At 39.9% G+C, this 15,776-nt stretch overlaps 3 protein-coding genes across 6 annotated transcripts; 1 reads left to right on the forward strand and 2 right to left on the reverse strand.

Annotated features, from left to right (window-relative positions):
• Positions 1 to 1,378: 1,378 nt before the first annotated feature.
• On the reverse strand, positions 1,379 to 5,167 carry Rpn13 (regulatory particle non-ATPase 13). Of its 4 annotated transcripts, none has more exons than XM_011138567.3 (5): positions 4,821 to 5,167; positions 4,483 to 4,599; positions 3,990 to 4,329; positions 3,757 to 3,908; positions 1,379 to 2,226 (listed from the first exon to the last, which is right to left on the reverse strand). In XM_011138567.3, exons 1-5 carry the CDS (start codon positions 5,019 to 5,021, stop codon positions 1,819 to 1,821), a joined length of 1,218 nt encoding a protein of 405 aa, XP_011136869.1. In that variant the 5' UTR covers positions 5,022 to 5,167; the 3' UTR covers positions 1,379 to 1,818. The 4 variants fall into 4 exon arrangements, with proteins under 4 accessions (XP_011136869.1, XP_011136870.1, XP_011136871.1 ...); XM_011138568.3 differs by having other exon boundaries at positions 3,757 to 3,887; positions 4,821 to 5,166; XM_011138569.3 differs by having other exon boundaries at positions 1,379 to 2,058; positions 4,821 to 5,166.
• Positions 5,168 to 5,533: 366 nt separating this feature from the next.
• Positions 5,534 to 8,901, reverse strand: Lkb1 (Lkb1/serine/threonine kinase 11). Its single transcript, XM_011138571.3, has 6 exons — positions 8,382 to 8,901; positions 8,092 to 8,212; positions 7,283 to 7,468; positions 6,933 to 7,069; positions 6,525 to 6,868; positions 5,534 to 6,345 (listed from the first exon to the last, which is right to left on the reverse strand). Exons 1-6 carry the CDS (start codon positions 8,777 to 8,779, stop codon positions 6,185 to 6,187), a joined length of 1,347 nt encoding a protein of 448 aa, XP_011136873.1. The 5' UTR covers positions 8,780 to 8,901; the 3' UTR covers positions 5,534 to 6,184.
• A 1,687-nt stretch (positions 8,902 to 10,588) lies between these two features.
• LOC105181661 (peptidyl-prolyl cis-trans isomerase) lies at positions 10,589 to 13,469 on the forward strand. The gene is made up of 3 exons (XM_011138572.3): positions 10,589 to 10,917; positions 12,112 to 12,465; positions 12,622 to 13,469. Exons 1-3 carry the CDS (start codon positions 10,714 to 10,716, stop codon positions 12,691 to 12,693), a joined length of 630 nt encoding a protein of 209 aa, XP_011136874.1. The 5' UTR covers positions 10,589 to 10,713; the 3' UTR covers positions 12,694 to 13,469.
• The last annotated feature ends 2,307 nt before the right edge of the window (positions 13,470 to 15,776 follow it).

The raw sequence follows: 15,776 nt of genomic DNA on the forward strand, positions 1-15,776 counted from the left end.
CTTCTTCGATCGGCGCGGGAGAGAAACCGCCGCCGCCGCCGCCGCCGCTGACGACGGGACGTGCCTGCGCGTCTCCGCTCGTCTTGTTGCTGTTACGATTGTACTGTGCACCTGTGTATCTTTATTAAAATTCAAAAGTTGCTCTATCGGTTCTCTTTGTTGTCGCTGGTCCCTGAGGGAATAATGTAAAATATACAGGCGGTTCTTCGTTTCATCCCTTTTCTTCTCCTCCCTTTTCTTCAATTTTATCGTAATCAATTTTCATTCAAATAAATCGATAATATTGCTTGCGCCTAGATTTAGTATTTTTTTACATTTATTGCAACGATATATACATTTTTTGTTCTGTCAACACTTACATTCACAAGAAAAATATAAAAAATTTTTTACTATATAAATATCTGTGACTTTTCTACAAATATTTCTGCCCGTCGGTCTATACATTTACGCATACATATTGTGCGTGTGCGAATGTATAAATCAATTTACTAAGATGTTATAAAAAATTTCATGAAAAAACGTTCCACTCACGAAAGCACCCACACTTTTAATCTGTCGCGTTGACAGCCGCGCCTGAGTGATGTCATAATCAAGCAACCAATAGAATATTATCGCGAATGACATGCAAACACCTGACACTCACGCGTCTCTAGTGATCGCAATCTTTCTTGAGACTGAAGTTTGAGAAAATTAATAAGATATTAGATGCAACAAATGTATCGTATTTATTGATGATAATGTTAAAATATGTATATATTTCAGTTTTCTCGATTCAACAGGGACTGATAAAATAATACAGGTATATATCGATTATCGCGGGGAACCAATAAGATGCTTGTGCGTCGTAAACAAGAGTCGCTGATTGGACCGCACTTTCCCGCCACTATATTTTTATACGACTAAATTTTATGCCTTATTATGTATTTCGACGTCAAATACTCATTTGATTACTGTAAAAGATGAATAAAAAGTATATTACTTTTGAAACTATTTGTCTTTTATTTTAATATTAATTTATTTTAATATTAATATAATTTTAATATTTTAATATTTAATATTAATATAAAATTTATTTTGATATTTTATTTTAATATTGAAAGAAACCAGCTTTTTTTACAGGGAAAAGATTCTAGTATATATAAGGATAATTACAGCAAACAATTACAGCATGCAACAAAGTTTGAAGTTATATCATTTCACATTATGTAACTCTTTAAATTCGTAAATGACATTTTAAAACCATGTCAGGACGGGAAAATATTTGAATTAAACGAAAAACTTTTTATATATGAAAGAAAAAATTTTCTATACTATTCTAGATGCTCAATATTAAATATATGTTCATGTGTAATATATTTATAATAAATAAATCACAGTATTTCTGTTAAAATTTGTTATATTTAAGTATTCACAATTCGATAGATCCAGTAGACTTTTGTTTATCGTATACAAAATCGGTTTAACAATATTAATTTCCGTACATACGTGTAACTTGAATAAAATGACTTGATGACATCTTCCAATTTTTTTTTTTCTATTGAACTATTCATCAACAGGATTGCTCATTCATATGTATAAATACAGGATTATCGAACACTTGGGAAAGAAAACATTCACATACGTACTGGTGTAAGCATGTTATCGAAATGTCTACAAATTAAATCGGGAAAAAATCGCGTCTCTGGGAGGAAATTTCTCGCCGTACACGCAGATTGTTGCGACATTACTGCACATCGCATACGATTGAGAAAAGTGAAAAGAAAAAAGAAAACGAGACAAAAGAAGAAGAAAGCAATGAAAGACGCGCAAAGCCTATCCTTAGTCTAAAGCCATGCCCTCATCGTCATCATCCTTCTTATCGGGACTAGCGGCCGACGACGACGGCTGCTTCTTGCTCTTGTCGTCTTGCCCCTGCTGTTGCTGCGCTTGCTGTCCTTGACCGTTCTTCGCTTCGGACTCCAGCGCGCTGACAAACTCTTCGATGTTGCCACTGGCCGCGGCATTGACGGCGTCCGGTCCCAGGCCAAACTGACGGACGACTGGGCCCGCCTGGCCCGACTGCAAAGCAGACCAGAACATTGATAGCGCCTGGGAGAACTGGGGGGACGAGAGCGTGGTACACAGGTTGTCCCCGGGCGGCAAGTGCATGTTCATGGCACTCTCCAGGCTCTCCGTCGTGGAAATCGCCCCTGGGATGGCATTGGTCAGCTCTGTCGCTACGCCCCTCTGCCGGACAATAAGCTGCGCTGTAGCTGGCCGAAAACAGCAGGTATAACCGGAGAGACTTGCCCAACTGCTCAACAGAGCCAAAGTCTCCGACAGCCAGGTAAAGTTTGGACGGAGAATAATATTGAACAGTGAAAGAACCATGGTCCTCTTTCTTTCTCCCTCTCTCTCTCTCTCTCTCTCTCTGCCTTTTTCGGATTTCTCTAGCGTTATCTTAAAGTGAATTATATCTAACAGCTGTCACGGATGTGTATCACAGATTCGTGATATGATAATTACTCCCTTTATCTTGATACTCCTCGTCAATATTATCATTTAACAATCTACTTAATAATCTTCATTTTCAAGTGTTTAGCACCAAGCTTAGAGATGAGTATATATATATATATATTAGAAAATGTAATCTCACAATGTATGACAGAAAATGTGCAACATAATTGTATTTAACAATCTCACAAAGAACACTGTTGTATGGAACTGATGACTATGAAACACTGAGAATTGCGAGTGGTGTGTAATGCAATTCTTTTATGGATTATTAAAACCTTACAGAGTTTCAGTGGTAGTAAACGTAACATTGTAGCATAAGTGAGCAAACAATATATGACACACAGCTTGTTGTTTATATAATTTCTAATGACATTATCATCTACAAGCACATGTAGACAATCAGCTTGTTTCAAACTTGAATGTATTAGTCGAGTATACAATTCATTAACTCACTCAAAATTTTTCAACATTTGTTATTTTATCAAAACAATAATAATAATTTAGATACTAATGAGTTTTTAATAGATGAATGTATTAAACTATTATGTTAATTTTAATGGTGACTCATACAATTTTATTTGTATGACAAAACCGAAACGTGAAATACACTACATAAAGAAAAAGGTTTAGTGATCATAGATAAATAGAGATAAAAATGATATAAAAATTACACCTCTTACTTGCTCAGTTTGCTAATTTGAGAATAATTTTAGACACTTGTAGAGGAAAAAAACTGAAAGAGCTTGAAAATAATTTCGTGTACAATTTTACATTCCCGATAATAATAGCTGTAAAAAATATGCAATTAGTAACGCGATAAATATTTCGTTCCTGCAAGCCAATCTAGCAAAAAGTATTCTATATCATACTTTTCTCATACTTTGGAAACTTACAGATAAATTTTTTCCTCGTTGCATTCATATATTCATATAAAATATCATGATTTGTCCGCCACAAATGTTATTTTTCTTTTATATATTAATACGACAATGTTCTTTTTATCAACTCACTATTATACAATTTTTATCTACCAAGCAGGTACAAAGTTAAAGATAATTGCTTATAAGATCTGCTATAAGTATAATGATATTTTGAATTATCTTCTTTTGGATAAAAGAATAAATATGACAAAGAGGATCTTTAACTGTTTTAAGATTTCAAAGCTTACTCATATTTGAGCGACTGAATATCATTTATAATCTATACTTAATATACGACTTAACTTATACTTGATGTAATAAATGTGGATTATGATATTACCTGCACTGTTACTTCCACCGGCGGTGGCGTTGGAATTTCCGATAGAAAATTCTGCAAGTCGCTAAGCTGTATTTTATTGCTTGGACCCGTTGTTGCCGGAGCGGACGGTGTGGACGGAGCTGGTGTTCTCGCTGATAATTGGTTATTATTATCTAATTAGTGTATCGTCGGAATATGTTATTACATCTCACATTAATAGAAGTGTTACATCAGATCATACTAATGTAACTTACTTGAAGATTTAGACGAGTCTGTAGTAGAACCAGGGGTCAATGAATGAGTGATTCTAGGTGTGTTTGTGGCTGCTGAGGTGGATGAGGTTGTAGTGGAAGCTCTTGTGCTTTGAACACCATGCGGTCTATTCATTGTGCCTAATAAGCTGCCAAGGCCACCAATCTGGCTGACGCCACCAAACAATTGTATAAGCTGTTGTTGCGACATGTTGTTCAATAAATTCTGAAGATCCCCTTCGGGGTTAGTGCTGCCGCTTCTCTGGGATCCAGGAGTTGGTGGATTGTTAAGTACATCATTGATCTTTCTACAATGTTCCTCATCTTTATCCGTTTTGAGGTCCTGTAAGAATAAAATACATGTATTACAAAATTATACATTATATGAAAAAATTACGAAACACAACATAAAATTATATCTAAATTAATATGCTTCTATCTGAGTTTTAAGATGTTTACGGTAGTTTGTAGTACACTACAAAACTGTATTTTTCACCTGCAGCCAAAAGAAGAACTTCTTACTCGATGACTTGAACCGTAGGAGATATACTCTGCCAGTTTTACATTGAGGAACATGTTTAAATTCACAATCATCAGGGAAGATTATTAAGTCCTGAAAAGTACATTTGATTTGTAGAGATACATTATGTATTTGATACAATAATCGATCAATAAAATGGAATATAAAAAATAAGAAGATAAAAAGTAAAGATCAAACTAATCCAAAGGTGCAAATTTTAAGCATGCAAGGCTAGATATAGAGTGCACTTTTGCATATCTTCTTATTTGCTTAGTAATTTTCTTAAGAATTCCGTTAAAGTAAAATTATCATACATCCTCGACTACGCCAGTTGTGCGGTCCTTCCAGCAGAAATGCATCAACGAATCATCGGACTGATAGACATAGAGTTGACCCTTTCGCGTGTCCGGATAAACCATTTTATCCTTCATAGTCATCTTGCCGGCCTTAAATTCCACGAGATTTTTCGAGGCTCCGCGCGAGGCGGTGTTACCGAAAAGCGCTCCGCTCGACATACTTGTCGATGTAGAAAAAATCGCTATTTTACGCAAACGAGACCGATCGGACAATCGTCATCCACTTTTACGGAGCGCGCTGATCAAAGCTGATGACACTGCACTTTAAGATGGCGGCATCATCACCCAGTGCTAAGGCCTAAGAAGAAGCGAGGAAGAGTACGTAAGGAGAAACGAGAAGGAAGAAGAGAGCAAGTATACGATCACTAACGCCACGATACGGAGAAGCCCGAAGGTAGGATTGGGCAGTATCGAAAAACTAGAAATCGACTTTCGAATAATCGACCCGTGACAATCGATCAAGTTTTGAAGAACCTTGGAAGCAATAGATGAACTTTTAATCTCTTCGCGTTTCGTAAAGCCGAAACAAGGATCCTTTGTGACGATAAAATTAAATTGAAACTACTGCGATTAAATTGTATCGCTGGAAAATGAAATCTCATCTATTTAACATTTCATCAATTTGTAAAATCCGAAGAGACAATGATAGATATACATCGAGTGGGCAGAAGTAGCAACCAGGATATTCGTTTTTATTGAAAGAAATACTCTTGCTTGTTTTCTTTTTTTGTCTTTTTACAAATGCGAACGATATGTTACAGTAATGGCAGATGTATAACGCACTTATATCGGCTACCGAAACAACGTCGTATGCGCCAAACACGATGACCTTGCGAGCTGAATTTATAAAAAGCGCATATTGTGCAACTCCCGAAGAGGCATCGAACTTCATCTCGTACGGAAATCAAAGTGAATGCGTAAGGTTCTCCTGACAAGCGGCGATTTTATCTCGTCAATCGCGTTGTGTCGAGAACCGCACCGCGGAACAATTTGTCAGCCCTCGTATCGAGCGTTTCATGGTGTTGGACGATTAATAAGGATATCGTTGATTATTGGTTACGCTATTTAATCTTAATATCACAAACGTTTACATCCGACGCTTTTTGAACTGACTCGAGTTCCGTATTCTATTCGTGCGCTGCAACGACGATGCATTTACATCTCGTGTATTCAGCTTCGTTTTTTTGCTTTTTCTTTCCGTTTTCTCTTTTTTTCTTTTTTCGTCGAGCCTTCAGTCATCTCCGTCAAGGAGAAACTTCGCGAGACTGACAGCGGTCAGCGAGATACAGAGCGAATGAATATACAGCGCCTAATCGGCGAAATCACGACGGTTTGCACGACGGGAACCTCTTGATGCTAATGCACGAGATCGGTTTGCGCCATCTCCGTTTGTTCTGGTGCGCATTGGACTTCGTATGGTGGCTGTTACAGGTCGCTTTGCGGTCCTCGCTGATGCGATCCAGTTCTTGGAGCCTTCGTTCTTCTACGGAAAGAAACAACACATTGCTTTTTGTTTTTCCTTGAACGCTCTCCCGCCGCTAATGCGTGACAACAAAGTAGTGCTTCTCCACAAGTATATATATATCACACAAATACGTTAAGATACAAAAAAAGCATCATCATCGTGGTCATCGGTGTCGTCGCAGCTGTAGATAAACCCACCGTTCAGCTGATGTTCCGTATAATATATGGGGTTCTCGTCAACTCCGTAATGATACTCCATCAGATATGGTAGAACGGTCATGCTATGGCATCCGTCTTTTTTGAGGGGCGGCACAGGCACCTCCTCCTGTGTCTTAGGGTGCTTACATATCGTCCAGGCGTGCCTTTTAACCTGTTGCAATGTAAATCTTTCATCCGCATCCTTCTGCAACATTCCCTCTATAAGCGATTTTAAAGGCTCCTCTATCTCTTTTGGTATAGTATATTCACCCCTTCCAATGTTTTCGTATAATTTATATATATTATCGCCTTCGAAAGGATATAAACCTGTTGTTATGTTGTACCTATAAAATATAGATGCAGACTATGTTGCTTGTGGACCGCGAGGTCGTTACAAATGTTACTTACAATGTCACCCCACTACTCCATATGTCTACTTTGAAACCTGAGAAACTTTCGCAGCCGTTTGCGATTTCTGGCGGTTGAAACGCCGGCGAACCTTGACCTATCGTACATGTATCGTCTTTGGAAAACATGTCTAACGCCTAGCACAATGGAGATGCGTAATCACAAACAGGAATGAAAGTACGAGTTTTGTTTTGCAAAATATGTGTTATGTTATTACATAAGTGAATATTCCGCCCGTCATCTTTTCGTTAACGCGTTATCGTCTGCTTTCTGATTTGGTTCTTACAATTACGACAAACGCGGATATATGTTTCTACATCAAAATAAGGAGTTATAGGTAGAGATTGTACCTCTGCAACGCCAAAATCACTAATCTTTAAGGTACCATCTAGGGTTAATAACAAATTTCCAGGCTTTATGTCTTTGTGAACTATCCCTTTACTGTAAAGGTATTCTAAACCATCCAACAACTGACAGAAATAATCGTGCGCCTGCCAAAGCGGAAGCTTCTTGGTTGGTGTGCTTTCCAGCATATCCTGTAAAGGATCTAATAAATAGAAATCTAATTGTTGTTAATTCATGCAAGCCATTGTTACAGATATCGGTAGCAGAGACTTGGTGTGATTTATTACAGTCCTCCCTTTTTATTACAATTGTGTTATTCATATTGAAGAGAAAAAAAATTACATTTAGGAGAATTTTAGGGTTTCCTGTTATCACATCAATTTTACAAAAACTAAAAGATGTTTTCCCTTACATTAAGAAACAACTTAAAACCTTTATACACTTCAATCACAACTGTAACAGATACAACTTTAACAATGAAAATTGTCACTTTTTTCTTTACAATGCCTACGATGACTGAGGCGTTAAACCTAAAAATATATTTCTAAGGAATGCCTCAAAAGAATACAAAAGAATTTGACATTATTATTTTTAATTGCAACTTTTGATTGATAATTACAGTATAATAAACCAAAAATTAAATATGTCTCATGGAATAATAAACATCAATAAAAGAATTGTGACATATCGTTGTATTTTCAAAGATTGTTCAAAACTATTTATATTTTAACCAATATATATATATATATGTATATGCAAATACACATACGTGTCTAATAAATATTAGAAATAATAAATACATGTCAAAATTTACCTGTAACCCACATACGCAAAATTCCATAACTAAATACATCTTTTCTTTTTCATCATTATATAAAACATCTACAAGGTTTATTATATTTTTATGTTTTAATATCCTTAACAATTTTATTTCCCTGTAAACAAATGTAACAAAGTGTTATTCGATAGCAAACGTAAGCGACAAGCGAAAATCATGTTGCGGTACCTCATTACGTTTGTCACACAAATCATAAGGAATCACAAAGTGTAATGCATACTGTATTTGTAAGAGAAAAGAAAATGTAACATTTTCGTTGAACACACCGTTGAACGTTCACTTCTCCGTTCGGTATCCTCCGCAATTTTCTTTTCTTTAGTATTTTGACTGCTCTTCGACAAAGCGTTTGCGAATCCAATACTTCTTTCACTTTCCCATAACTACCCTCACCAAGAACGTCGCCCATGACGTACTTGCCGATAAATTTACACTTCTTCTTCTTCTCTTCGTATATAATTTGGTTCGAATCGACTCTATGAAAAAACATATTAATCTCGTCCAACTCGTAGTTTGGATCGTCATTGATCCACATGACTGGTTTGATATCGCGTAATATGTCATTCTCAATGTCCTCGTCGTTATCGTTCTCTATATCTTCCCCGTTCCCATTCTCTATGTCGTCCTCGTTGGGGTCACATATCATTATTTTATTTATTTTGTCCATTTTTCACACTGTTAGGGGATTTATTAAACTACACGAGATCATACGAATGATCTAACCTAAAATTCAACCGGCACAACCATTGTTGTGAACATTGGTGGGATACACGTAAAGGCATGAAGGCCATGAAGGAGAGCGGTTACACAGATTTGGTTATGCTTACGTTTTTGTCCATAGGTGGTGCTAGTGATTGATGGTCATTTTTTAAATTTGAAGTTTCCGGAAGTGTAATTATCACTTTTTCTTTCATACGTAATTTTTTTCCGTTATAAATTTTGTCACAAAACGTATTCGAGATACTCTTTTGCTGTTTCTTCAGATAATTAGTAATTATGATGCATATATATGTCAGTATGTATAAAGTGGTCTGTTCTTTGTAGCTGCACTGTTGAACTGGTGCAATAAGTTAAAGCGAGACAAATATAGGTTCTCTCACTCTAGCTTATTGCACCAGTTCAGCAGTGCAGCTACAAAGAACAGACCATATATATAATTGAAGATTTTTATGTCCGTTTCTACCGACTGTGGTTAATTTAACCGGCTGGTTATTTCCATCGAAATGGACCAATCGCATATAACAATTCTAATGAACGACAAATACGATTGGTCAATTCCGTTGAGATAACCGACCGGTTAAGTTAACCAAGGTTGGTAGAAATGGGCGTTAGTGATTCACAATGATGTAAAATAACAGGTCTAATAAATAGTATAGACCCTTTATTATTCTGTTAAATTAACGGATCAAAATTTTATATACGACCCGTTAAGATACCTTATTTTATGTGGTTCGAATCTCGGCTAAATTTGATGGGAGACAGTAAATTGTAGTCTGAGTCTTGAATAAAAAGCTAATTTTTAACTAAGACTCAAACCACAATTTTCCGACTTCCATAAAACTTAGCCGAAACTCAAACCACAAAACAAAGTATCCTTTTGAAAGCAGTACATTATGGTTTGATGGTCATTTGAGTCTTGATTAAAAAACTAATTTTTAAAAATCAAACCATAATTTACCGACTTCCATAAAATTTAGTGGAGACTCGAACCACATGAAGCAAGGTATCTTAACGGTCGTATATAAATTTGACCCGTTAATTTATTATAACATTAAGGGGTCTACGTTGTACATTAGACCTGTTATTTTAACGAATTCATAAAGGGTTTAATAGATTATTAAACCCTTTAACAATCCAGTAAAGAGTTTATGGGACTATTAGACCTATTATTTCGTTTAAATTATGGTGTTTTCGATTGATTTCGATATAGGTCGCTTCAAGAGCGATTAATAACATCATAAATCTGTTTTACGTTAGAGTTAAAATTGAAATGATGTTTTTGTTGATGCGTTTCGCTCAATATCTGTAATTACCTATGAAGTAGCTAACATAAGCTACAAGTTCGTAACACGGATCGGGCTGATTGCTTCCAGAGTGATTCAATTTCGTGTCATTCGTAAACGTTATAAGGTACTTCGATACAGATAAAGTTTACGACTATAAACTTAAAAAATCAACCGTGTGGCTACTCCCATTCACCTATTTCGGACACATGTAAATACTTCTGTAAGTATTTCTCTAAATGAGACTTATTTCTTTAAAATACTTTGTCGAAACTATTATTTTGACAATAAAATTGTGCAGGAAGGAAACAAACTATCGAAAACTATCGACAGCGGTCGATAGTAGCGTGGCATCGATAGTTCTTCGCCTCTAATCACATAACCGTCTGAGAAGCGAAACTCTCGATCGGTCGACGCAGTCGTTCGCTTTCTCTCTGGATAAAAGCCGTTTCACAGCCGGCAGCGTCCCTTTTATTACATAATATTTTCGCGTAATAACCGGCGAAAAGCCCGCAAAAGCTTCCGAAGCAGCGTTGCTCGGCTACGAGGCAGATCGCGTGACGCGGGATCGATTTCCGGCGGGTTCCCAGTTGCGAGAATGGCGTTGAGATCGATTTGCCGGCTGTCAATTGATTCGACCTTCAGGCAGGCGAGCCATTTCGGAGCCACCGCCCGCCCGAGACGACCGTCCTTCGACACGCTCGTACGAAGTTTCGCCGTAGCAGCTGAAAGCATGGGTCTGCCACGCGTTTTCTTCGACATGACCGCGGACGACAAGCCCGTGGGTCGCATCGTGATGGAGGTGAGTCGAAATACGACGTGTGCGAGTGCGCGGCGACACGCGAAAGCGACGACACTTGGACCCGACCACGACACCTCCGCGATTCCGGCATGCATGGCCATCTTGGCTCGTTCTTTCGAGCCGGTCGTTTCGCAGCTCCTACGAATCGCCCTTTCGCCCGGCGAGACGCGCGTCCCGATCGCGTTGTCCGCCCGATTGTTTAACGCACCGGTCCAGTCGACAAAATAAACGACGAATGGCACACGCGACCGACCGCGCGAAATCAGCCAAATCATGGCGAGCGGCCGGCCGTTCGTCCGTCCGTCCGTTCGCTCGCTCGCTCGCGGTGCATCATGGTCGCGCGGGCTCTCCCGTACACGATTCTCTCTCCCTGACCATCATTGCGAAATTTTCCACTGACCGACCAGATGAGTCGACGTGCAATTACGAGCGAGAACCGTTCCAGCGCGCACGTGATCTCTCGCGAGCCTCGTTTCCGTTGCCGAGCCGGGAGGGACAAAGGGAAGCGATTCGAGCGGAAATTAAAACGAAGAACGCGAAAGACAATGCGATTATCCCCGGGTGGAACGTAAATGCGGAGAAAACTCATTTCGCGCACGCGGTCGTTTATTTGCGCTCCTCGAGTATCTCTCCCGACGTTGCGATCGATGAGATAAGATTACGTCATGTCTTGTACTTTTTCTTTTTTTTTTCTTTTCTTTGGTTATAAGGGCGCGGAAAGACGTTCCGAACGAGTCGCGACAAAGCGAGTTTTCGCTCACGGTGCATCGAGAGCCTCGTCGTGTGGAAATCCGCGCGACGTGTCGGCCGCCGATGAGTCGCGTATTGCGACATATTCTATAAATACCCGCGAGCAATCTCGGAAATTAGCGGTGCTTGTCAGCAATTTCTGCTAACAAGTAGAATGGTATTAGAATTTCATTCAACGTCCAAGTTCAAAGTTTTGTAGGCAGATGGCGCGAGATGAAACACCGTCGATATCCGATTTCGTCGCAATTTCTGCGCTCTGGTTGTCTCTTTTTTTTCTTTTGCCTTTTTCGCCAAGCGAATCTTAGCGCGCGAGCATTCTCTTGTATTGTCGAGTATGGCACCGATGCCTAATGGCCACGTGGTGCAATCGATAATTGAGTATGCGAGCGACACAAATTAGAGCGACTGCGAACTACAATCGCCCGTCGTAATGTGATTTTCCAGCTGAGAAAGGATGTAGTCCCCAAGACGGCGGAGAATTTCCGCTCTCTCTGCACCGGAGAGAAGGGCTTCGGTTACAGGGGAAGCAGTTTCCACAGGGTCATACCGAATTTCATGTGCCAGGGTGGTGACTTCACCAACCATAACGGCACCGGCGGCAAATCCATCTACGGCACGAGATTCGAAGACGAGAACTTCAAGCTGACCCATACCGAACCTGGTATTCTCTCCATGGCGAATGCTGGTCCCAACACTAACGGCAGCCAATTCTTCATTACCAGTGCCAAAACCAGTTGGCTCGATGGAAAACATGTTGTGTTTGGAAAGGTCGTCGAAGGAATGGATGTTGTTAGAAAGGTGTGTATATCCTGCTCCAGGATGGATCTCTCAAAAGTATCTCTGAGGGATAGGGTAGATCGTTGCTGTTTGCCACACTTTTTGGCGAACAACACACGCATGCATCATTCTGAGCGTTCTATCTTGGTCCATGAACACAATGATATCGTTTTTCAGTTGGAGGCCATGGGATCTCAGAGTGGCAAGACCTCAAAAAAGATCGTAATAGCGGACTGTGGAGAGATGTAGATGGACTAGATATTGTGATGACTGCATTTTTATTTAGCTGTTGCATACATATTTACTGTCTTTATTGCCCCTATTTCCATTCTCATCAAACACACACGTCCTCTCTCTGTCTCCCTAATCTGATGATTTACTTTTGTCCGATCGAACATAGAAATTTGAAGCTTGTTCAACATAGAAACAGAAAGACAATTGCCTGCATTGTGCCTGCCTCACTTCACCTCTCTTCGTCTTGGCTTCCTTACCTCTCCTCTCGTTTTCTTTACGAGTGAGCTTATCCTTCTGTGTTTTCATCGAGCGACAGAATTCTTTCTAGCGAAATCTGTCTCTGAGGAAAGATTTACGGGTTTCTTCTGCTGTTTCGTTTCGCGACTTTTGTGTGGTTTTACACGAGATCTGTGTTGCAAAAATCCATATTCTTCCACGAAACACACTCGCTTGAACCGTTGAACAGTGTGGCGAAAGAACCAAATGCAACAATCTCGAATTCTTACGTACTATTTCGTGGGACAGTTTATCATCGGTGCTCGGAATACGAAGAATCCGAATAAAGCGCGGTAGATTGCTTCGTAAGTTCAAGAACAGTTGAATTGAAGAAAATTGGGAGCTTGACATACCGATTCCAGCGTTAATTCCGGTGTTAAATGATGCATTTGCCCTTGACATCGTATCTTTCTACTTTGCGTACGATGCGTATATAATATTTGTACAATGCATATGCGTGTGTATCATTCTTACACAATGTCAGGTGTTACGATTACAATCCTCGTTTTACGTTCCTTCGTATAAGTGTATTCCTCTGTCCATCATTCCTCTTACCGATTATAAAATAACAACAAAATACATGTTTGCTTATTGTAATGCAGGCAGTGCCTGATAATATTAATAATAACATCTTACCTTAATACAACACCAAGGATTTGGGAAGAAAATGTAGTTGCAACAGTCTGAATAGTTCCGATTTCTTAAAAATAAAATTGTTTTCAGAAAGATTCGCAGGCTTGTATTTCATTTTTTACATCATTCATTTTTTACGTCCGCGGGTTCTGTAAAATTCCAGGAACGACGACACGTGCGTTTGATAGAACGTAAGTTGCCGAAAGACGTCTGAAGAAGTAAGACCTCTCAGGTGCATCTCTAAGGCGCAGTTGGGAACTGTGCTGTGTCCGGAATATCGTCCAAACGCGATAGGAATGACCAGGAGGACCGGGAAGTTCGGTTCGGTGCATGTCAAGGCTTCACTGAAACTCTCGGTGTACAAAAACTGAGGTGATAAGAGCGAATCGGTCTGCGCGCGAGAGACATTTAAGCGTTCGAGATCAGCGTTTCTTCCTACAAAACGAGCACGAGCGTAACGTCGATGCGGACCTTTCCCGCTCTGCCCTTTCGGGACGCTTTAAAATATCGTGTGTCAAGGCCGGGACATCGATGTATGAGACAAAGTCTTGCAACATTTACGATCAACGTATATTTCACCCCTCCACATCCGTGTCTTGCCGGTGGTCTCGGCAGAGAACATTGATAGAGAACATACGGTGCCTATATATCGGTATCTTTTGCTTATGTACAACTCCGCATTACATCAGGACACTTCGGTAATCTAGATAACATACAAAGAGCCTATGCGCTAAGTCTAAGGTACACATAAGCGAATCTCACGCCTTCAGGTAATTCTCCTTGAACGCAATGACGATAAGAGAGAAACGTGGAGACGGGAGGAGAGGAGGACGCCGACTAAATTGATAATCTCTCTCGATCCGCACTTCAACGCAGCGACGTATGGCGCCAAGTGTTGCCGGGCAGCGCAGACTTCGGAAAGACGTTTTCAAAAGATTTCCGAGTTCTTGCAGACGTCCTTGGGACGACTTTGAGAATGACGTCTGGGTCGTTATTGTACTACGAGGTGTATGACCGCTCTTTTTTTATCCTTTTCTTTCCTTTTTTCCATACATCGGTTTACAATATCAGGTGGTTTGCGGTGAGGAGCGGGAGAACGAAAGGAATAGAAAAAGTCGGTGCGACAGAAGGAAGGACGACAGATAAAACGCCAGTGATCTACCGGACCAGCCGCCACTACGCTCCTTCAAGAATATATCATACGGATATTAATATATATATATATATATATATATATATAATGTGTATGTACTATCATATCTCTAACGTGCTCCTTTGGCCCGCAAAGGATAGATTAACGGATAGTTCACGGCTATTGATACGTCATCATTGTTAACACGAGAAATGTACTTACACAGCACAGAATATCTTTTACACCGCAACAGTTTTCGCTAGGACCTTCCGCGCGCCAACGTTATTCGCTGTTATCCAACATTGATTCACCTTGCCTCTCCTTGTCGCGTAACTTTTTCCCGCCCGAGGAGAGAGTCCTGTGGGTGTGTTTGTGTCCCGTATATATTTACCAACCGTCGGTTCGATGCGCGTCGTTGCACAGATGTAATCACATGATAAGATAACCGTGCGAACAAGTGCCGAGCCGATAGTTGACGAGAAATGATTGGCAAACGCTCACGGAACACGATAATTACGCTCTTATACTTATATACGGTAATCTGTAACATTCCAACAACATTAAAATTGTCCTTAAGCATTGCCCCGCGGATATAATATACGACAGCATAAAAGCTGCGCAAACGGCTATTACACACTTTGCGATACTTAACGACAGCGATACTGTCGTTAAAAGTTACAGAGAGAGGATAAGGGTGACGTTTGCCAAACTTCGATTGAATCGAAGAGTAACTGGCAGAATCATCAACTCTCATTTCCAGTCGTACTGTTTGTGTGTCTAACCACAATCGAGAAATTTAAAATTTCTACATCTATTTTAGTAGAGAGAGAGAGAGAGAGAGAGAGAGAGAGAGAGAGGGAGAGAGAGAGAAGGAGAGGGAGGAGAGAGGGGGGGGGAAAGAGAGAGAGGGGGGAGAGAGGGGGAGGGAGGGAGGGAGGGAGGGAGGGAGAGAGAGAGAGAGAGAGAGAGAGAGAGAGAGAGAGAGAGAGAGAGAGAGAGAGAGAACGTAGTACTTGACTGGTTTGTAATCGTTGATTGAATCAATGAGAGTTTGGCG

Source organism: Harpegnathos saltator, unplaced genomic scaffold (assembly GCF_003227715.2).
Source record: "Harpegnathos saltator strain DR-91 unplaced genomic scaffold, Hsal_v8.6 scaffold8, whole genome shotgun sequence".
Classification (NCBI taxonomy): domain Eukaryota; kingdom Metazoa; phylum Arthropoda; class Insecta; order Hymenoptera; family Formicidae; genus Harpegnathos; species Harpegnathos saltator.